We start from the raw sequence: 23,124 nt of genomic DNA on the forward strand, positions 1-23,124 counted from the left end.
AAGATCAGGCTTTAAATTATTCATCCAAATAACAGACATTCTATACTATTAACCAAGCCTTCTTAATATCTGTTTATAATGAGGGTAGAGACAGTTAAAATTACTATACTAAAGAAAGCAGGAGTATTGTGTGGGGCTGATGTAGACTTTGCATTACTAGCACTTTTTTCCCCTATGAAACATTTCAACTTTTTGGTGTAAAAATCAGCTCCCCAAATATTTCCATTTAGAAATGCCACAGTGGTGTCTCCTGGGAACTGTAGTTCGGGTACCTTGTGTTCCCATTCTCCTCTACAGGCCTGGCTCCCTGGTTGGACTACATCACCCAGGCATGGTGCATCATGGGCAATAAAGTCTGGCTGGGGGGCACAGCCCACAGAGGAGAATGGGGACATGAGTCACCCAAATTGCAACTCCCATAAGGTACTGCTGAATAAAATATTTCAATTTTTAGCCAAAATCTGAACAATTTTCATTTGTTTGGCACTTGGCTATTCAATGAAAAATCAAAAATGTCCATGGGAAGCAGACACTTTCAATGTAAAACTGCATTTTGTCAAAACCCCAATTTTCCATCAAAAAACAGTTTGACAGAAAATTTGTGACCAGCCCCAAACGTACACAAAACTTCCCAATATTTTTTCCACTTAACTGACAGTAGTTGGGTCATTGTGGCTCCATTTAAATACAGAGGACTTGATTGAGCAAAGCACTTAAGTTCTTTTCTAAAGAGAGATGGAGCTAAGCACATGCTGAAGTTAATTAGGTGCTTCAGTCGTATTGAACACATGCTTAACTTTAGCATGTTGGTAATTTGTTTGGTGAACTGGGGCCAGAAAAAGGAAAACGGATATGTACTGGGGCACAGATAAATTTGCTCGGGGACAGAACCCTAGCGGAGGCACTAATGTATTAAGTTTTGTGAAAGTCCAGAAATTTGTTATAATGGATAATCAATGACATGACAAAAATATAGATAAACTGTTGAACTAGGATACATCTGGCTTTAAGATCCCATATTTCATAGCTAGAAAAGGGCAAGGGGGGAATTAACAAAAAACTCCCTTGGCAGGTCATTGAAAATGAGTTTGGATTGGATAAAATCTTCCTGAGCTGAGTGATCAAAAATACACGCACTCAATCCCTGATTGCTCTGTATGAGCCTTCTGGGTCACCTGGTTGAGTTCAATTGAAATCCCAGAGGAATAAGTTACAAATGCACACAGAGTATTCAATGTGGTATTTTCTCTGCATGCCCAAATAGGGGCTAAGGCGATACGCTCAAGTATCCTATAGGCAGATAGGGAGAGACAAATAAAACGCACATTAGTATACAAACAAGACTGTTGCCAGGCAATGACACATTCCCACATTGATAATTATCCCTTGCCACATCAAAGCATTACGCATTCTATATTTATACCGAATAACTAGACAGGGCGTTGAAGCAGCCACATGGAGCAATGGCTCTAAGACAACTATATTCCAATCAGGTTCAGAGATTTGGCATCACCCAGCCACTGTATAGAACATCACACACCAGTAAATATCACACTGGGCCAAACCCTTCTCCCATTTACTTTTCAATGGACTTGCGTGGGGGAAACAAGGAGAATCTGGCCCAGTGTCCTTATATATGAGCTGAGCCAAATTCTGGGCTGAACTACATCTTGTGCAACTCGACCAAAGTCATTGCTGTTGCATACAATGCAATAGAACACAATATGCAGCATACCCTCTTTATTGACTCATGGCTTTTGATAAACAAGTCAGCCTAGTACATAGAAAAGTTACCATAAGCCTTGGCTACATGTAAAGCAGCGGTTCTCAAACTGTGGGTCGCGACTCCATTTTAATGGGGTCGCCAGGGCTGGCTTAGACTTGCTGGGGCCCAGAGCTGAAGCCTGAGCCCCACTGCCAGGGGTCGAAGAAGCCTGAGGGCTTCAGCCCTGGGCAGCAGGGCTCAGGTTACAGGTCCCCTGCCTGGGGCTGAAGTCCTTGGGCTTTGGCTTTGACCCCCCACACCACCACCTGGAGCACTGGGGATCGGGCTTTGGCCCCCACATCCAGGACAGTGGGTGGCCTCAGGCTTTGGTCCCCATTCCTGGGGATCTATAGTAATTTTTTGTTGTCAGAAGAGGGTCACGGTGCAATGACGTTTGAGAACCCCTGAAAAGTAAAATAAGTCAGTACAAGGCCTATCATCTTTGTTAGCACTGACACCCTTGAGTTGATTTCAGTCATTTGGTCATGTACAATCACTCGAGGAGTAGATGCTGTTTGGATTTAGAAGTGCCCCCATTCCATATCCAGATCGTATCACACACGACTTCCCAATGGACAAGAGCACATGCACAAATAATGCTTGCAAAGACTGCAACCATATCTTCGCCCCCTTGAATTAGAACTCTTGGCCTTAGTGTTCAGGCAGGAGATCAGACAGCAGCCTTATGGAATTTCTATTGCAGCATCTCAGACATTTTTCTTACATCTGTGTCCTTTGTCTTGGTAATTACCTGACCTGGAAAACTCACTGGAAACTCCAAGTACTTGTTCCCAGTTTTTTAAAGCTTATTGTGGCTCAGTTACTTTAGTGCCTAATCCAGTTATTGGTGCTTAATTCTCCTTGGCTCTGCTCAGAAGATCAAGCAGAAGACAACTGGTTGAGAGGGGTATAGTTTCTTCAATAGAAAATGCATGAGCGTTCAAGTTCGTCTCTGTGGAATCCACAGTAGAGTGTCTCAGGAATGCGTGTGTGTTCACTAAGAAAAAGCCACCAGCAGCAACAATTATAATAATATCGAAATATTCACACATCAGTAGGGGGAAAGAAAAAAGTCTTGCCGATCCAAGGCCATGAAGTCAGTCCATAGCTGGGAGCAGGGTCTTTTCCTTCTCTATTGCTATATTCCCTCTCACTACTTGGGGAAACACACACCGTCTTTAGCAATTGTAGGAGTAAATTCCATGGAGGCATTCTCTTCGTTTTGGTGACACTGCTGAGCAGAAAAAGAAGAGATGAGTTAGAATTGCAATCAGGCAAGGAAAAAAGGAGGAAAGTGTCAGCATCTCAGTAGAGCGATGAAAGGGGAGGATTAATATATTCCAAGGCCAGAAGGATCATTATGATCATCTAGTCTGAGCTCCGGTATAGCACAGGCCAGAGACCTTCCCCAAAATAATTCCTAGAGCGGAACTTTTAGAAAAACATCCAATCTCAATTTGAAAATGGTCAGCAATGGAGGATCCAACCACGACCTACAGTAAATTGTTCCAGTGGTTAGCTACTCTCACCGTTAACAATTTACACCTTATTTCCAGTCTGAATTTGTTTTAGCTTCAACTTCCAGACACCTTTCTCGGCTAGACTGAAGAGCACATCAGCAAATATTTGTTCCTCATGTAGGTTCTTACAGACTGTGATCAAGTCTCCCCTTAACCTTCTCTTTATTCTGCTAAATAGATTGAGCTCCTTGAGTCTATCACTATGAGGCCTGGTTTCTAATCCTTTAAAATCATTCTCGTGGCTCTTCTCTAAACCCTCTCTAATTTACCAACATCTTTCTTGAATTGTGAGTGCCAGAACTGGACACAGTATTCAGCAGCAGGTGCACTAGTTCCAAATATAGAGGTAAAATAACCTCTCTACTCCTACTCAAGATTTCCTCTTTTGTTCACCCCAGGATCACATTAGCTCCATTGGCTACAGCATCACACTGAGAGCTCATGTTCAGCTGTTTATCTACCACAGCCTTAAATCTTTTTCAGAGTCACTGCTTCCCAGGATAGGGTCCCCCATCCTGTAAGCATGGCCTACATTCTTTGTCTGTAGAAGATAATCCTGAAGCTGGATGTGGAGACTGCTCACAGCTGGCTGCAGAGCTGAGAAAATATATTTATCTTCTTCGATTGGAAATACATATTAGAATACAGTTGTCCTCTGGACTTGAAGCCACGTCTTCCACAATCCAGGTGAATGCTCTAACAACTAGGCTATTCTCTAGTGGGTCTCTCTTAATTGCTCCTGTTGGAGTGGTCCTATTTTGTATAAATCATTAAATATTCCTGGGCCTGCAGATAGACTCAGCCTTGTGGTGAAAAGTATCAGAGGGGTAGCCGTGTTAGTCTGGATCTGTAAAAGCAGCAAAGAATCCTGTGGCACCTTATAGACTAACAGACGTGTTGCAGCATGAGCTTTCGTGGGTGAATACCCACTTCTTCAGATGCAAGTGGTGAAGGCACTCAATGGAGATGTAGGTCACCCAGGTTCAAGTCCCTGATCTAAGACTTGAACCTGGAATTCACACAGGTGGGTCCTACACTTTGACCAGAAATTTAATCCTGGGCCTGAGAAACCTTCCCATCAAAACTGATGTGTCATTTCCATGACAAGTTTCAGTTTTGATGAATCGGCATTTTCTGATGAGGGTGGGGGCGGGGAATGGGGTGGTATTATTGAAAAAATCCCAACCAACTCTATTTCAGGTGTTCAGTTTGGGTCACTGGAAATGGCTGTGATTTTTAGGAAGTACTGAGCACCCATCTTGTGAAAGATGCCCCTTTAAGGGGTCTCAGGTTAGGTGCCCACAAAAATTAGGCATCTAATATCACTAGCCACTTCTCAAAATGTGGCTTGTAAGCCAGAAATCATTTGTACTGTTGGTTCAAGGATCATTATTATAATAGACTTTAAATAGTGCTTTGAACACTGACTGTGTAAGGGGTTGTGAAGAAGAATATGCTGAAATGGCATTGTTAAGATAAAAAGTGGTCTTGTTTACATTTTAAAGCCATTTTTATAGAACAATGGCCTTCAAGAAATACTGATATCTCAGACATCTTCCTTCCTCAATGGGCTGGAAGCTTTTGGCTCTCAGCTGCAAGTTTCAAAATGAATCTGTACATATTCAAAATCCATCTGCATTGTGTCTGTATAACTACAATAATTACAAAACCAAACCTTATATAATGTTCATATGTCTCAGCTTGTCACTTAACATTTACAGCTCGGTTGTTCTTGTGTCCGTCCAGTTTTCACACCTTAACATATGCCCCCCTCCCTCACCTTGAACTGAATATTGTAAGTGAAGAGCTGCTGCTGACTCTTCATCTGCCTATCTGTTAATGACACGGGAGGAAAATTTGGTTCCAACTGGTAGAAAGGTCCTCTCAAACCAGCTTCTGTGGGAGGAGTCAGTGAGGAACCCAGAACGGGTTCCTTAAGTCTTTGGTAGTTACACAATTTTGGATTGCTCTCAGCATGACAGGGCATGGTATTTTGTTGCTGGGAAAGGGATGTCACATGAGTGGCTTTAGGAAACGCAACATCATTTTCAAAGGATAAGCCACTGTTTTCATATTCCCATGAAGCTAACGTGACATCACTAGATAACGTGCTACATGATGAGGACTTCAATGAGCTTTCAAAAATATTGTCCATTTGCTGGTTTCCCACCTGGGAGCGAATGTGACACCAGCTACTTGGCTCCAAGGAGCTGGCCAGTGGAAGTCCACTACGTTGCATTTGAGTTGGCCTGCAATGAGCTTGAGGATATATCCTTGCTTGCATCAGCTGCTGTTGCTGTGTTGACAACTGTTTGTTCTGAAGCATCTGCTGCTGCTCTTTATTGTAAAAATGTGGCATTAAGTGAGGTCCATGTGAAGAGGTATGTTGGGGAAAGGAATGGCTTCCAGACAGGTGGCCAGCTTCTAATGGACTAGAGTTTTGCTCAAGAGAACCAGATATTTCTTTCTGTAGAGCTTGCACTGGAGACACCTGCATTATGCTGAATTCTTGCATGCCCTGATCATTGCTATGAGCAGGCTGTGATGAGGAAATCCATGGATTTGTTACTTGTGATCCAAAAAGATTCTGTTGGTTATTTGCCAGTAGAGTTGGTGACTCTGTCTCCATTGGTTTGATTCCCAGCTGATTTGGAGTGGCAGATTTCCAAACATCTAATGAGCGACCTCTTGGAGAATTATTCTGATTGAAACTGATGACTGGATTCATTGAAACCAATGGGTTTGGCCGCTGACTCTCTTGTGAATTCATTTTTAATGGAGCTGGATGATTTGAGTCAATCAGAGTGGAGCCCCGATGTATCTGATTTTTAGGAATAACATTCCCCCAGGAAACTGGAGCAGGAGCCTTTGGCTGAAATACTTGTGCAGGATTTTTTAGATTAATTCCTGTAGTTTGCTGGTTATTGAAACACAAGGAACTTAGTATATTCCCACTTAGCAAATTTGCTTGATCAAAACGTGCTTGCTTTTCTGGTTTAGAAGTGATATCCTGGGACATATTGGTGACTAAAAGACCCTGAGGATCATGGCCTAGTGAATTTTGCTGTGAAGTATACATTGGATTTTGGAATCCAGATGATGCAGAGGCTGCTGAATTAGCCCCCCAGAAATGGTGACAATTCACCAGAGGATTGCTTTGCTGATTGCATTTCCTATTATTGACAAGCTGGTTTTGAAGTCTGTTTAGCTGAGTGCTTTGTGGAATTTGTTCCAGAGGAATTTGTTGAATAAGCGCCTGAGATGAAGCCATCACATCATACCGTGGGAACCCCAGATTCTTTCCATTATTGTTTTTAAACAATATCTCCTCCACACAGGAGGTCACCTCGTCATTTGGCCTCTCCTGGAAACCCTGGGCCACTGGCTCCTTGGTGTCCATGCTGCACAAGATCTCCTCCCATTGCTTTAATTCCAGGTCATCCATTTCCAGGCTCTGCAGAGTCTTAGAGATGTCACCATCCACATTGCTCTTTTCAAAGAGTGTTTCAATGATGACTAGGAGTGAGTCATTCTCTTTGACAGCTCTCTTATTTCCATCATCCAGCCATGGCTCTTCCGGTACGTCGACAATATCTGCCAGGGAGAACTGTGGCACGTTATCGGTGTGGGAGACGTATATGGATTCGTCTTGGTTCATCATGGCCCCTAGGAGCGAGTTGGGATCTATTGAGTCCTGCTTCAGGGGGGTCTCTCTCTTTGCCTTTGAAACCTTCTTGGTGTGCAAGTAGTCCAGGAACCATGGCAGATTGTTTTCGTACAGGACTGCTTCACCCGTGGCAAAGTGAAAAGGCAGCTGCAGGCTCCGCTTGCACAAATGCTCCTCTCCTTCTTCATTCCTGCAGGTATATGAATGGGACATTAAGAAGAGGGTGACAGGACAATGAAATACATAGGGCTGGGCAAAAAGCAGCTGCTAGAGAGTGAGACGAGAGCAAACAAGTTGGCATCGGTTTGGGTGTTTTATCTACTTAAAACTCTACAATTGGGGGGTGGTTGTTTGTTTTTGGGGGATGGGCTTGGACAAGTTGCTTTGTTTTCTGGCTTGCTCTGAAATGGGAAATACTCCCAACTCAGATAAATGGAGCCAGAGGTTGTGCCGAGTGTCAGTGTGGCTTAGGTAGCTCTGTTGAAAGGCTATTTTTCATAGGTTTTATAAATGTTAAGACCAGAAGGGACCATTATGATCATCTAGTCTGACCTGCAGAACACCAGGCAGTGTATCAGCCTATGATCTAGAGACCTGCCCCAGATCTGAACACCCCTAAACTTTGGGGAAACTTGGATGCCATCTTTGAGGCTTGGGACCAGGTACAATTTCAACACAGCTGCATTTCAGCATGGCAGGTGATTTTGTCCATGCCCTGAGGAAATGAGGGCTGTGGGGTGAAATCCTGACTTGAGTGAACTCAGTAACAGTTTTGTCATTGACTTCAATGGGGCCAGGATTTCACCCTTGCCATCTGGAGGGACACTTACGACAGGGCCCGCTGCCTGGAAATGATGCAGTCCGGTTGGCCTCCTTTATACACCAGTCTCGCATTTGCTTGGATCCAGACCCAGCCTGCTTTCTTCGTCAGGAGCCTGAAAACGGTCGTTCCGGTCTCTCCGGTTTTCATAACTAGGGCAAACAGAAGAAGGTAGCAGTCTAAGCTCAGCAAAATGCAGCAAGAAATAGCGCTCAGCCTGCTCCTATTACATCCAGAAAAACGTTACCAACTGAGATCTGCAGAACCATTTCACGGTCCAACTCACAAACCAGGCAGGCAAACCCTTTGCAGTGAGACTGCATAGCTACGCCCTGGCCTCACTTGGCAAAGTGTATAATGTTAAAGGAAATCCTTACTGGCCCTGAGTTCATTGCCTGGGATCAGCACTGGGCTATAAAACCTCATGTTTCAGGGTTTAAACCAACCTATAACTACTAGGGATGAGAACGAGACCTTCCTCGGGCAGATTACCACACACAGCTGCCTATTAGAAGCATTTGGTGCTGGCCAAGATACTGGGCTACACATACTTGCGATCCAGTCTGGCTATTCCTATGTTCCAATGAATTTTCTCAGTGGCTTTGGGATGTTTGAGTCTTGGTGGTGTGTCATAAACAGTTAGTTAAGGGTTAAGGGTTTTGTCTACCTGTAAAGGGTTAACAAGCAGTACCTGTGGACACCTGACCAGAGGACCAATGAAGGACAAGATATTTTCAAATCCCTGTGGAGGGAAGTTTTTTTTTCCTGTTCTTTGTTTTTCTTAGAGAGTCTCTCTTGGGAATTAAGAGAGTCCAGACATCTTAATCAAGTCCTCCCAGGTTTCTGCAATAAATTCTTCTATTCAAGCTAGTGAGTATTAGCAAGGAACTAGTATTCTTATACTTTTATTTCTGTATTTGCAATTCTGTGTTTTGCTATAGAATTTCTTTAAGTCTGTACTGTTATTGCTTTTACTGAGAAAGAAAGGAGGGGGAATTCTCTCCAGAGATTGATACGTTTAGACCCTGTATATTGTTCCATCTTGGTTACAGAGACAGTGACTTTCTTTTATTTTTTAATAAATCTTTTCTGTAAAGGACTTGGTTAATCTTTCTTTGGGTGGATTCTCAGGGAAAGGGGAGGGGGAGGCATCCCTCTGTAGTTAGATCCCGGTATCTCTCCTAGGAAAAGGGAGGGGGGAGGAAGCAGGGGGGAATGGTTTATTTCTCCTGGGTGTAAGAACTCCATGGATTTGGGGCTCTTGGGATCCCCAAGGATTTTGGGGAAGGACTGTGTCCCAATCCACGTACCTGATTGGGTGGTGGCAGCTTTTACCAGATCTAAACTAGGATTTTTAGTTTAGAGGGAAACCAGTGCAGGTCCCCATTTTGGAACCCAACAGCTCTAAGTGGGGGTGAGACCTATGACATGGTGTGACATGTTTGTCCGTTAGCTTTTCACATCTGGAGGGCTGCAGTCAAATCAAACCTGGATCACAAATGAGTGATTTCAGAAGGTTCGGTCAGATTCCTAGTGGATGTCTGTCTACATCACAGAAACACAGCACAGCTTAACAAAATGGGCAATTTCTGGATAGGACAAGGTTAGGACTAAACTAACATGGGCTGCTGCAAGTCAGAATTCAGAGCTTGTCTACATGTGGAAATTTACCAGCATAACTCTACCAGTATAATTATACCACTCTAGTTATGCCAGTATAGCTACCTGGCTTAGCTCATACTCAGAGGCACTCTTTGGGAAGTTATATGTATAGGAGGTAAGTTCTTCGAGATGTGCGGTCCCTATCTGGATTCCACATGTGGGCATGCATTTGTGTCATGTGCCTGGGTCTGGAATTTTTTCTAAGTAGTGTCCGTTGACCTGCACGTATGCAGTACCTTCCCTTGTGCTTCCAAACGAGGGCATAAGGGGCAGTGCAGGTCGACACCTCTCCAGTTCCTCCTCTTACCACAATGCAAGTGAGTCTGCAGCAGAGGGGAAGGAAGGTGGGTAGTGGAATACAGATAGGGACTACACATCTTGAAGAACCTCAAGTTACAGTAAGAAACCTCTTCTCCGTCTTCTTTTTCAAGGGTGGGTCCCTACGTGTATTCTACAGGTGGGTGTCGTGCAAGCAGCAATCAGTGGGTGCGAGGAAGCTGCTAGCAGAGCTGTTTGTAACAGCCATTCCTACTGCTGCATCCGGAGTACCAGTTGAGTCAGGGCATCGTGAGCCATAAACCTGTGGACCAATCACTGAATTGTGGCTTTGCAAATGTCCTGCAATGGGATATCTGATAAGGATGCCGTGGAGGCTGCTTGTGTTTGCCTGGAGTGAGCTGTAACACCCCTAGGAGGGGAAGGTTTGCTATCGTATAGTATTCAGTACTCATTCTGAGACCCACTTCAAAATTCTCTGTGAGGCTATAGCTTGGCCCCTTGACCTTTTCACTATGGCGACAAAGAGCCTCAGAGATTTTCTGATGGGTTTGGTTCTCTGCAGGTAGAACACTGGGTTGCATCTGACAGCGAGGGAGTGCAGTTTCCTGTCCCAGGAGAAGCATGAGGTTTTGGAAAAAATACAGGTAAGTGAATTGATTGGTTGATATGGAATTTGGAAACAATTCTGGGGAGGAATTTGGGTGTAGCTGGAGGGGAGACTCTCTCTTTATGGAATACTGTGTAACAGTGATTTCCCTACACCCCCCCTTGAATTTCCCTAATCCCCCCATCCAGTTTTGTGAACTAGTTACATGCCAGTTTAGTGACTATTTGAAAATTTGAATTGAAATTGAAACATTACTACACACTTGAAAAGCATATACAGTGTATGATAAAATATGTGTATCTGAAAAAGTATAATATATTTGAAAAGTATGAACATAGACTAGCTTTCTTAGACAACTGTTGTTTTTATGACAATGTCAGTGCATTCATTTTGGTGATGTTGGCCAACCTAATAATTTCAAATGATGATTTGTAAGCAAAGTCTAAATGAGCTCTCGCTGACAGCTAGTGATGAGCTGGGGCTGGGGCTGGGGGGAAAGGCTTCAGGACCAGATTGAATTTACATGCACACCTAATCTACCTAGGTATCCAGCAAACAGCTGTGTTGCCCAAGTGATAGATTTTGGCTGGGATTGGGTTACAAATCACTTGAATGCCGGGGGGAGGGGAAATGAAATGTTGTTCTTATTGTATGAGTAAAGGGCAGTAGAACTGTACTTAGCCTGTGCTGATTGAGGGCATCAAGAGAGAGGGTGGGGACCTGTTCCTCTCGACTGTTTAAAGACTGAGCTGATTAGGCTCCATAGAGAGTCTTTTGTTCCGTTAAGTGACCACTGCAGCTGAACTCACTGATAATCAGGTCTAAGTGCTTAGTCCTGCTGTGGGGACAGTGTTTCTGTGGAAGAGACAGCCCAGACTGCACTAGCAGCGAGGTTCCCCCACTGAGAGCTCAGCTGAAATCACTGAGAGCTGGTGGAACCTCAAGAGACCAACACGCAGACGTCACGGTGGCAGGTGGCAGGTGGCAGCAGAAGATTGAAAAATCATGGCGATCGGGGGAGGTCCCGGATGACTGGAAAAAAGCTAATGTAGTGCCCATCTTTAAAAAAGGGAAGAAGGAAGATCCAGGGAACTACAGGCCAGTCAGTCTCACCTCAGTCCCTGGAAAAATCATGGAACAGGTCCTCAAGGAATCAATCCTGAACCACTTAAAGGAGGGGAAAGTGATCAGGAACAGTCAGCATGGATTCACCAAGGGCAAGTCATGCCTGACTAACCTAAGTGCCTTCTATGACGAGATAACCGGCTCTGTGGATGAGGGGAAAGCAGTGGATGTACTATTTCTGGACTTTAGCAAAGCTTTTGATACAGTCTCCCACAGTATTCTTGCCAGCAAGTTAAAGAAGTCTGGGCTGGATGAATGGACGGTAAGGTGGATAGAAAACTGGCTAGATGGTCGGGCTCAACGGGTAGTGATCAATGGTTCCATGTCTAGTTGGCAGCCGGTATCAAGTGGAGTGCCCCAAGGGTTGGTGCTGGGGCCGGTTTTATTCAATATCTTCATTAACTATCTGGAGGATGGTGTGGACTGCACCCTTAGCAAGTTTGCAGATGACACTAAACTGGGAGGAGTGGTTGATACGCTGGAGGGTAGGGATAGGATACAGAGGGACCTAGACAAATTAGAGGATTGGGCCAAAAGAAATATGATGAGGTTCAACAAGGACAAGTGCAGAGTCCTGCACTTAGGACGGAAGAATCCCATGCACTGTTACAGACTAGGGACCGAATGGCTGGGCAGCAGTTCTGCAGAAAAGGACCTAGGGGTTACGGTGGACGAAAAGCTGAATATGAGTCAACAGTGTGCCCTTGTTGCCAAGAAGGCTAATGGCATTTTGAGTTGTATAAGTAGGGGCATTTCCAGCAGATCGAGGGATGTGATCATTCCCCTCTACTCAGCACTGGTGAGGCCTCATTTGGAGTACTGTGTCCAGTTTTGGGCCCCACACTACAAGAAGGATGTGGATAAATTGGAGAGAGTCCAGCGGAGGGCAACAAAAATGATTAGGGGGCTGGAGCACATGACTTATGAGGAGAGGCTGAGGGAACTGGGATTGTTTAGTCTGCAGAAGAGAAGAATGAGGGGAGATTTGATAGCTGCTTTCAACTACCTGAAAGGGGGTTCCAAAGAGGATGGATCTAGACTGTTCTCAGAGGTAGAAGATGACAGAACAAGGAGTAATGGTCTCAAGTTGCAGAGGGGGAGGTTTAGGTTGAATATTAAGAAAAACTTTTTCACTAGTAGGGTGGTGAAGAACTGGAATGAGTTACCTAGGGAGGTGGTGGAATCTCCTTCCTTAGAGGTTTTTAAGGTCAGGCTTGACAAAGCCCTGGCTGGGATGATTTAGTTGGGTTTGGTCCTGCTTTGAGCAGGGGGTTGGACTAGATGACCTCCTGAGGTCCCTTCCAACCCTGAGATTCTATGATTCTATGATCTATGATTCTAAGGTGATGGCGCAGGGCCATTGTCAACAGAGTAGTGGAGTGAACGGTGGCACAAGAAAACAGCCATGGCCAGAGCGAACAGTGAGCAGCTGGAGGAACAAGCAAGGTGCCTTCTTGCCCCCCACCTGGGAGGTGTCTGTACTCACATGAAAGCACCTCCGAACTCTGAGTCTCCACTGACCAAGGGCAACACCGGTGAGTGGAGTGCGGTGGAGGGAAAAGTGAGGGGCACATTAAATAAACATCTGTTTGTTGGACTGTATTTTAGTGACTTTGCTCCAGAATGCTAGATTTGTGACTGGGAATGGAAATTTATGTTATGTATTTTGGTGTAACTTGCATTATCCTCATGTTAAATTTGCATTATCCTAACAAAACATTTACTTTATTCATATCTCTTTTATATGTTGCAGGTCAACGTGAAAATGAAAAGACAAAAAACAATACAACAATTTTTCCACTTAAAGTCCTCAAAAATAACCAAGGTGAAGAACACTGCTCAAGTGGGTCCACAGTCCTGGATCATCTAGATTTAAGGAAATAAACTCAGCAGCAGCTGTTTCTAGTGCCTCCACCTCACTCTTCTCTGATCTACACTTTTCTTCAGGAATGTGCATGGTTACATGCATTTGAGATGGAGATACAGACTCATAGACTTTAAGGTCAGAAGAGACCATTATGATCATCTAGTCTGACCTCCTGCACAATGCAAAGATATGGATGTTGCAGTAGTTGCCAGGTCACCTGCACTTTGACTAACTGGGAGATCAGGCATCTCCTCACCACTCACATCCTCACTGGGGCTGGAAGGCTCACCATGAACATTTGTGTCAGGGGGGCGATAGCTCAGTGGTTTGATCATTGGCCTGCTAAACCCAGGGTTGTGAGTTCAATCCTTGAGGGGGCCATTTAGGAATGGGTCCTGCTTTGAGCAGGGGATTAAACTAGATGATCTCTTGAGGTCCCTTCTAACCCTAATAATCTATGATTCTATGTATCTCAGGAGAGCTCCTTCCTGCTTAGATAGAAAAGCTTTCTTTCTTTTTCTGAATGCTGCCCCAGAGGGGCATTTGCTTCTTTCACTCATGACTGCTGTTCTGTGCCAGCTATAGTGGCTCTCAACACTCAATTGAAGGGGACAAATAAGCAGGCTGGTAGCAGGGCCTGAGTGAGGGAAGATATCAGTGTCTTAAGGGTCTAACTGGCTCCTATTATGTCAGTTGACTGCCCGTTCTCCTCAGGTGGGTTCAGGGAAGCAGCAGGAAACAGGAAGCTCCCTGAGAAGTTGGTGTGAATCAGTCCAGGCTCCTGGGGGTGCTAGAGAGGTACATAAGAGGCGCCTCCTCCTCTCTCTCCCTGCAGCTCCTGCTGTTTTCTGTTATTCCCTCTCACCTTTTATCCTGCCTGCCTGTTATCTCTCTTGTGCCCTCCTTCTTCCAGCACAGCCCTCCACCAGCTCTGTGCATCTAAGCAGAGAGAATACATATGCACCAGCAGCAGACACAATTTTCTACACTCTGGGTCCTTGTGGTGTCCACACCCCCACAGTCTGGCACCTGAGGCGGCCATCTCAGTTTGCCTCATGGTAAGGCCAGCCCTGACAACAACCCTAAGAAGATCTATTACGATAGGAAGTGTGTGGAAGCATCCAGGAAACTGAAAACACGACTATGCTAGGCACCTGTGCTCTTCATCCCCAATTTTTTTCAGGAATTCATACTACACACAGATGCCTTGAATGTCGATCTCATGCCATCTTCTCACAAGACTTTGAAGGAGAAAAACACCTGATCCTATACCTAAGTAGGAAGCTATTCCCTAGGGAAAGTCGTACTCAGTTATTGACAAGGAAGTATTAACTTTCCAGTGGGCAGTAGATGCCCTCAGGTATTACTTGTTGTGTAGCCCCTTTCCCCTGATCACTGATTACATGTCCCTATGCTGGATCCAGACAACGGGGGATATGAACCCTCCTATGATGAGATGGTAGCCTGCACTACAACACTATAGCTTTCAAGTACGACACTAGGTGGGAAAGGACCACACAAACCCCAGTTTCTTTTCACAGGAGATCGGGGATGGAGACAACCCAACCCCAAATGGCCTTCCCATCTTGAGGGGTGAAGTATGTGAAGGGACACACCATCACGCTGATATGAAGGAAACTAATGAGTTCTTATGGGCCAGTTCCATGGTAACAAGATGTACCTTCAAGACTTGTTCAGCCTACAGGAGGAGGAGCTTAAAAAGGGGAATTTACCATAGGAAGGGGCAGTGATCAGGAATAAGGCTGCTCCACCCAAAGACTGCTGGTCCTAGCCAAGGAGGGAACAGCCACAAGACACACCACTCCCAAAGCCTCCCTGACTGACAGCAAAGCAATATGCCCCAGGAAGAGTGGTAGAAGGCAAACCCCATGAAGGAGCAATAGAAGCAATAGACTCTAGGAGATTAACCACCTTGGAGTTGAATATCCAGGGGCTGTCTGAGAGACTGGCCCTCTTTCCAGGCAGATCCTCCTCTTTTGCAAGGGGAAGGGAAGAGGAGGAGCCAACCTTCTGCCCATGTGTGGTTGCCTCAGAGAACTCCCCCAAGTGCCGCCAACTGGGAGAGAAAAGAAGTAAACAACGGGACCGGGGTGGGGCTACCTCACAGGACAGTACTAAACAATGCCTCTCAGCTCACTGCGGGGTGGGGGCACACAGTGCTGGAGTAGGCCAAACCGTTCTAGCCGGTCCCAGGATGGCCTCATTTATTGGAAGGGATGGTCCCTGTGGCTGCAAGATGTCCAAGAGATGGTGTTGGGGGCCCTAGGCCTCCTCCTCCAGTGGGATTTGCAAGTCATCGGCCACCCTTTGGAATAGATCTTGAAGAGAGGATGGCAACTGGATGATCGTGTTGTCCAGTCACGAGGAGGCTCCGGTCAGAACTGGCGGCACCGGCACTGCTTCTTTCTCCTCATACACCGATGGAACTGGCTGACAAGAGGGGAAAGAATGGTAGGACCCTTGCGATAGTTCTGGGCATCTGCTATAAGGATCCCAGGGGCCCCAGTACAGGCAGAAGAAGGGATTTATCGGTTGTGGTGATACCCAAGGGAAATGACCAGGTGTCCCTGGGCAGGGGGGTGTCGAAGTCAAGAGGCTCGGGGTTCTGTGGCTGTCTGGGCTCCTGCACCTTCCTGGAGATATCGCTGGAGCTACTGCCTCTGACTCCTCCGAGTCTGAAGAGGTTCCATCAGAAATGGTGGTGCTGTTGGTACTGAGGTGCTCCTGTCCGATGGATTGGGATAGATCTCTCCTGTGACAGCAGCAACAGTTTGGCTCCCGCCTAAGAACTTCCCTGAGAACTGCAGGGCCCGACAGAAGTGGAGACTGTGGGTGGGGGAGAAAGACATCCTCTGGTGTCAGAAAATTCTCCTTATGCCCAGAGTGTGCGGAGTTCCCACTAAGGCACCAGAGGGACCCGCTTTATCCATCAGAGCTGGCCACTCTCTGAATTGCCAAGGCAGTACCAATGGTACATCTGGACCTGCCCTCATGGATGGGATTGGCCTGTCTTTCTGACCCAGTACTGCACTCACTGTTGGGACTGATGGATCCCTTTTCTTCTTTGCCTTATCCTCCAGCAAAGGAGGCTTTGGGACCAATTCCATGGGATCTGTACATGACATATCACCTGGCCAGGCATGGCTTGGGGAGCAAACATGTTCCTTGTGCGCAGTCCACTGCGGGGATCTGCCCTTATGCACATAAGTGTGTTTCTTACACACATGGGGAGCCCTGTGTCCTGAGTCCTTGGGCTTTGGTGCCAGCGGCTCCGCTCCATGGCTCATGCTTGGAGGGGCATTGCTGGTCAGCTGAGGCCAAAGTACAGGGAGATCCCTCTGGTCCGGATCAAAGCAGGGCCTCAAAGCCTCTTCCATTAGGTGCTTCTTCAGCCTGAGTCCTTCCTTGGGCCTCTCTGGTTCTGGGCAGGAAGGACACTTCTCAAACTTATGTGCCTCACCCAGACAGCAGACTCACCATTGACCATCGCTGACGTAAAAAGAGCAGAGGCAGAAGATGCAGTTCTTGAAGCCCAGGAACCTGGGCATAGTCCCCAAGACAAAGACAGTCCCCGACAGTGGGGGAGGGGTTTACTAAGCTGTTCTAAACGAGGTAAGTGGGGAAGTGGGATATCAGGAGAAAGCACAAGTAGGTGAGTGCAAGAGGGGAGGACTCCTGCCCCATACTGGGACACCAGGACGATCAGTGAGTTATCTTACATGCCTATACACAAATGCAAGAAGCCTGGGGAACAAGCAGGGAGAACTAGAAGTCCTGGCACAGTCAAGGAATTATGATGTAATTGGAATAACAGAGACTTGGTGGGATGACTCACATGATTGGAGTACTGTCATGGATGGATATAAACTGTTCAGGAAGGATAGGCAGGGCAGAAAAGGTGGGGGAGTTGCCTTGTATGTAAGAGAGCAGTATGACTGCTCAGAGATCCAGTATGAAACTGCAGAAAAACCTGAGAGTCTCTGGATTCAATTTAGAAGTATGAACAACAAGGGTAATGTCATGGTGGGAGTCTGCTACAGACCACCAGACCAGGGGGATGAGGTGGACGAGGCTTTCTTCCAGCAACTAACAGAAGTTGCTAGATCACAGGCCCTGGTTCTCATGGGTGACTTTAATCACCCCGATATCTGCTGGGAGAGCAAAACAGCAGTGCCCAGACAATCCAGGAAGTTTCTGGAAAGTGTAGGGGACAATTTCCTGGTGCAAGTGATGGAGGAACCAACTAGGAGAAAAGCTCTTCTTGACCTGCTGCTCACAAACAGGGAAGAAATAGTAGAGGAAGCAATAGTGGATGGGAACCTGGGAGACAGTGACCATGAGATGGTCGAGTTCAGGATCCTGACACAAGGAAGAAAGGAGAGCAGTAGAACAGAGACTCTGGACTTCAGAAAAGCAGACTTCGACTCCCTCAGGGAACTGATGGGCAAGGTCCCCTGGGAGAACAACATGACGGGAAAAGGAGTCGAGGAAAGCTGGCTGTATTTTAAAGAATCCTTATTGAGGTTGCAGGAACAAACCATCCTGATGTGTAGGAAGAAAAGTAAACATGGCAGGCGACCAGCTTGGCTTAATAGTGAAATCCTTGCTCGTCTTAAACACAAAAAAGAAGCTTACAAGAAATGGAAGATTAGACAAATAACTAGGGAGGAGTATAAAAGTATTGCTCAGGCATGCAGGAGTGAAATTAGGAAGGCCAAATCACACTTGGAGTTGCAGCTAGCTGGAGATGTTAGGAATAACAAGAAGGGTTTCTTCAGGTATGTTAGCAACAAGAAGAAAGTCAAGGAAAGTGTGGGCCCCTTGCTGAATGAGGGAGGGAACCTAGTGACAGAGGATGTGGAGAAAGCTAGTGTACTCAATGCTTTTTTTGCCTCTGTCTTCACAGACAAGGTCAGCTCCCAGGCAGCTGCACTCTGCAGCACGGTATGGGGAGGAGGTGACCAGCTCTCTGTGGAGAAAGAAGTAGTTCGGGGCTATTTAGAAAAGCTGGATGAGCACAAGTCCATGGGCTGGATGCGCTGCATCCGAGGGTGCTAAAGGAGTTGGCCGATGAGATTGCAGAGCCATTGGCCATTATCTTTGAAAAATCATGGCGATCGGGGGAGGTCCCGGATGACTGGAAAAAAGCTAATGGTAGTGCCAATCTTTAAAAAAGGGAAGAAGGAAGATCCAGGGAACTACAGGCCAGTCAGTCTCACCTCAGTCCCTGGAAAAATCATGGAACAGGTCCTCAAGGAATCAATTCTGAACCACTTAAAGGAGGGGAAAGTGATCAGGAACAGTCAGCATGGATTCACCAAGGGCAAGTCATGCCTGACTAACCTAATTGCCTTCTATGATGAGATAACCAGCTCTGTGGATGAGGGGAAAGCAGTGGATGTGCTATTTCTGGACTTTAGCAAAGCCTTTGATACAGTCTCCCACAGTATTCTTGCCAGCAAGTTAAAGAAGTATGGGCTGGATGAATGGACAGTAAGGTGGATAGAAAACTGGCTAGATGGTCGGGCTCAACGGGTAGTGGTCAATGGTTCCATGTCTAGTTGGCAGCCGGTATCAAGTGGAGTGCCCCAAGGGTCGGTGCTGGGGCCGGTTTTGTTCAATATCTTCATTAACTATCTGGAGGATGGTGTGGACTGCACCCTTAGCAAGTTTGCAGATGACACTAAACTGGGAGGAGTGGTTGATACGCTGGAGGGTAGGGATAGGATACAGATGGACCTAGACAAATTAGAGGATTGGGCCAAAAGAAATATGATGAGGTTCAACAAGGACAAGTGCAGAGACCTGCACTTAGGACAGCAGAATCCCATGCACTGTTACAGACTAGGGACCGAATGGCTGGGCAGCAGTTCTGCAGAAAAGGACCTAGGGGTTACGGTGGACAAAAAGCTGAATATGAGTCAACAGTGTGCCCTTGTTGCCAAGAAGGCTAATGGTATTTTGGGTTGTATAAGTAGGGGCATTTCCAGCAGATCGAGGGATGTGATCATTCCCCTCCATTCAACACTGGTGAGGCCTCATTTGGAGTACTGTGTCCAGTTTTGGGCCCCACACTACAAGAAGGATGTGGATAAATTGGAGAGAGTCCAGTGGAGGGCAACAAAAATGATTAGGGGGCTGGAGCACATGACTTATGAGAGGCTGAGGGAACTGGGATTGTTTAGTCTGCAGAAGAGAAGAATGAGGGGAGATTTGATAGCTGCTTCAACTACCTGAAAGGGGGTTCCAAAGAGGATGGATCTAGACTGTTCTCAGAGGTAGAAGATGACAGAACAAGGAGTAATGGTCTCAAGTTGCAGAGGGGGAGGTTTAGGTTGAATATTAAGAAAAACTTTTTCACTAGTAGGGTGGTGAAGAACTGGAATGAGTTACCTAGGGAGGTGGTGGAATCTCCTTCCTAAGAGGTTTTTAAGGTCAGGCTTGACAAAGCCCTGGCTGGGATGATTTAGTTGGGTTTGGTCCTGCTTTGAGCAGGGGGTTGGACTAGATGACCTCCTGAGGTCCCTTCCAACCCTGAGATTCTATGCTTTATGATATGATGTACAACTAAGATTTCTAAACTACAGGATAATTATTTGCAGCCAATATGTACCATAACTCTTCTTGAGAGTTCAAGAGCGAAGGAGGACAGGATTCTGACTCAGGCCATGTGGCCGTAAGAGGGAACTGGAGAGGTATCCACCAACACTGCCCCCTATACTTTTGGTTGGGGAGCACAAGGGAAGATACTGTTCATGTGCTGGTCATTGGACACTGCCTGGAAAAACTTCCAGACTCACTTGCGAGGCGCGCACCCATGTGTGGAACACACAAAGGGACCAGCATACAAAGAATTATAATTACGTTGGTAAAATAATAATAATTAAAATAATATATGGAGATATACCTATCTCATGGAATTGGAAGGGACTGTGAAAGGTCATTGAGTCCAGCCCTCTGCCTTGGCTAGCAGGACCAAGTACTGATTTTGCCCCAGATCCCTAAGTGGCCCCCTCAAGGATTGAATTTACAACCCTGGGTTTAGCAAGTCAATGCTCAAACCACTGAGCTATCCTCCCCCTCAGTAATCTCCCCTGAGCAGACCAGCCCTGCATAAAATAGGACAATACAATCATGTTAGCTGAGTTGGGATCTTTGATCTTACAGCTTGGCCCCAAACTCACTTTTCACATGACTCTCTGCACAGTGCATCATGTCTGCTGCATGGACAAACTGGTACCCGGAGCCTCTCATGCAGAGCTCAGTTTCTGTGTATCCCAGCACAACTTTACCTCTGTAAAATAAAACAAACAAAAAAAGAAATGGAGTTCACGGAACTTTTAGGACCAAGGATGAATGCAGAACACAGCTATGTGGGTCCATTAGCTAGGGCTTAACCCAATCTGTGCACTTATCTGATAACAGGGAAAGCTATGGTGGGCTTAGCCCACCCGCAGTTATCCCTCCAGCTGAGTGAAGAGGCATTTTCCATTCTGTGAAAAATTCTGAGATTTTGAAAATGTTTCAGTCCCCATCAGGATAAAACAAACCAAAGAAAAATCAACTCAATTTTTTTTTGTAGAATGACTACCCCAGCTGGTGTACACAGGTATTGCAGAATGACCGCCCCTTTGTATTCTTCCCTTTTCCTCCCTTGGTATTCTACTGTTAATTGAATTAGCTCGTTAGCACTGATGCCCCCTCTTGGTAAGGCAACTCCCATCTTTTCATGTACTGTGTATATACACCTGCTCCTGTATTTTCCACTCCATGTATCTGATGAAGTGGGTTCTAGCCCATGAAAACTTATGCCCAAATAAATTTGTTAGTCTCTAAGGTGCCACAAGGACTCCTCATTGTTTTTGCCCCAGCTGGGAAACTAGGCAACCTGCCTACCCAAGGAGCTGGCCTGCTGGGCTGTCCAGGTCCTCAGGGGAGCTGCCCTGAATAGGAAACCAGCCTCCTAACTCCTCGGGGAGCCTGGGAGCTGGGGCCTGTCCAGCCAGCTACCCAAGACTGAGGATCCTGGAAGCCTGGGCTGTCAAGGAACGGCCTGCATATAAGCTTGGGTTTCTAGCCTCTCAGCTCCCATTCAGCCCAGCGGACTGGTTGCCGAAGAGCAGGACATCTGAGCTGGAATGAACCAGGTTTTGGATCGAACCCTGGCTGGGTTCCACTGTAATTTTGTCAAGTTCCTGTAGAATGTTTTGATTTCAGCAAATCAACATTTTCCAGCAGAAAAATGTTCCAGCCAAAAAATTCCATCCAACTCTGCTCACTTCACGGAAGAACAGTTGGGAAGAGTCATCTTCAGTACGTTCTCCCTGCACCTTTGCCCTTAGACCAATGGTGCGCAAACTTTGCCCCCTTGCCAGTAATGGAATCTGCCCCCCATTACTGCACAGCCAAGGCTCCCTCAGCAGAGGAGCTTGGGCTGAAGGCGGAGACTGGGGCGGAACTGGGGTAGGGGAGGAGCTGGTCTGGGATGGAGAGGGAATGACAGCAGAGCCGGGATTGGGAGTGGTGCAGGAGCTGAAGTGGAGCTGGGGTTAAGAGTGGAGCGGAACTGTGGGCGGAACTGGCCTGGAGGCGGAGCTGGGCCTGGAGGCATGGTGCTCTCTCCCCAACCCCTATGGGGGCTGGCCCGGGGCTGGAGACAGAGCGGGACTGGGAGTTGAGGTAGGGGGAGGAGCGGGGCTGGGGGTGGAGTTGGTCTGGGAGCAGAGCAGGGACATAAGCATGGCGCTCCTTCCCTGCTACCTGTAGGGGCTGGCCCACCACATACCCACCCCTGAATGTTCCTCCCTAGGGGGCGCTCCCTACAGTTTGGGGACCACTGCTTTAAAGGTGTTTCTGGATGTTCTCCAAGCTGAGAATTTGTAGCAAGATGCCTTCTACATGGAAGGACAAGGTAGAAGAGCAATAATAATTGTAAAGTAAAAGTAATGCCCTGAAATAACCATGCGTGGGTTTTCAAAGGAGCCCGAGTTAGCTGCCCATTTCAGTGGGAGCTGGGCACTGTGACAGGGTGGCCAGCCCCTTTAACAGCCAGAGGCCTGGAGCTGGCCAGGACCACACCATTAGCCCTGCCTTCCACAGCTGGGATGGGGCGTGGAGTTTCATTAGTAGAACCAGCAGGGTTTGGAGGAGCTGATTGTTCGATAAGGAGCAGCAGGAAGCAGGGGGTCCCATGTCTGCATGCTTGCTTAGCTTGCTCACTCAGGGAGGGAAAGAACAAGAGTGAGGCTGGAGGGAGAGATTTCAGCAGATGCCTGCCAAGGCAGGGAATGGCTGCTGGGTGTGAATAGGCTCCAGCAGGAAACCCAGAGGAGGCAGGTGGGAACTGAGGGACTACAGTGGGAAATGGCAAAGACTACAGAGGGTGCTGAGCATGAGCAGGCTCTGGGAGGGGACCCTGAGTCTTTAAAGAAAAGAACTGAGGCGGGGAAGGTCTGGAGGGAAAGATTAGGAGTGGTAACATGGGGAAGATCTGAGAACTCTGTTTTGGGAGTCTAGGGAGAACTGCTAGGGGCAGTTTGGCAGTTTGACTGTGTGCTTGATTGTTTGATTGCTTGTTTGACCAGTTTGATTTGGGAGTGCTTTGTTCCAGCTGGGCCTGACTGTTATAAAAAGGCAGTCAGCTGTGAACCAGCTGAGCAGCGAACAGCAGAGAGGCAAACAGAAGGAGTTTGCCTGGGAGTCCGCCTGGAGAGAGCCTACTGAGGCCCCCCTCTCGCAGGTTTCTCCGAGTAGCATCTGCCACAAGTAAGGAAGCCCTTAGAAGGAAGAGA

The 23,124-nt window shown here is 46.7% G+C and overlaps 1 protein-coding gene across 1 annotated transcript in view; it reads right to left on the reverse strand.

The window, feature by feature from the left end:
• Nucleotides 1-1,991: 1,991 nt before the first annotated feature.
• Nucleotides 1,992-23,124, reverse strand: part of LOC123378183 (aryl hydrocarbon receptor-like) — a 134,498-nt gene continuing 113,365 nt past the window's right edge. Inside the window, exons 8-11 of the mRNA XM_045031693.1 lie at nt 20,518-20,627; nt 7,783-7,924; nt 5,066-7,142; nt 1,992-2,999 (exon numbers count right to left, since the gene is read on the reverse strand). Coding sequence (XP_044887628.1) covers nt 2,919-2,999; nt 5,066-7,142; nt 7,783-7,924; nt 20,518-20,627 — 2,410 coding nt within the window. The 3' untranslated portion in view covers nt 1,992-2,918. The remainder of the gene's footprint in view (nt 3,000-5,065; nt 7,143-7,782; nt 7,925-20,517; nt 20,628-23,124) is intronic.

Source organism: Mauremys mutica, chromosome 10, assembly GCF_020497125.1.
Source record: "Mauremys mutica isolate MM-2020 ecotype Southern chromosome 10, ASM2049712v1, whole genome shotgun sequence".
NCBI classification, from domain to species: Eukaryota; Metazoa; Chordata; order Testudines; family Geoemydidae; genus Mauremys; species Mauremys mutica.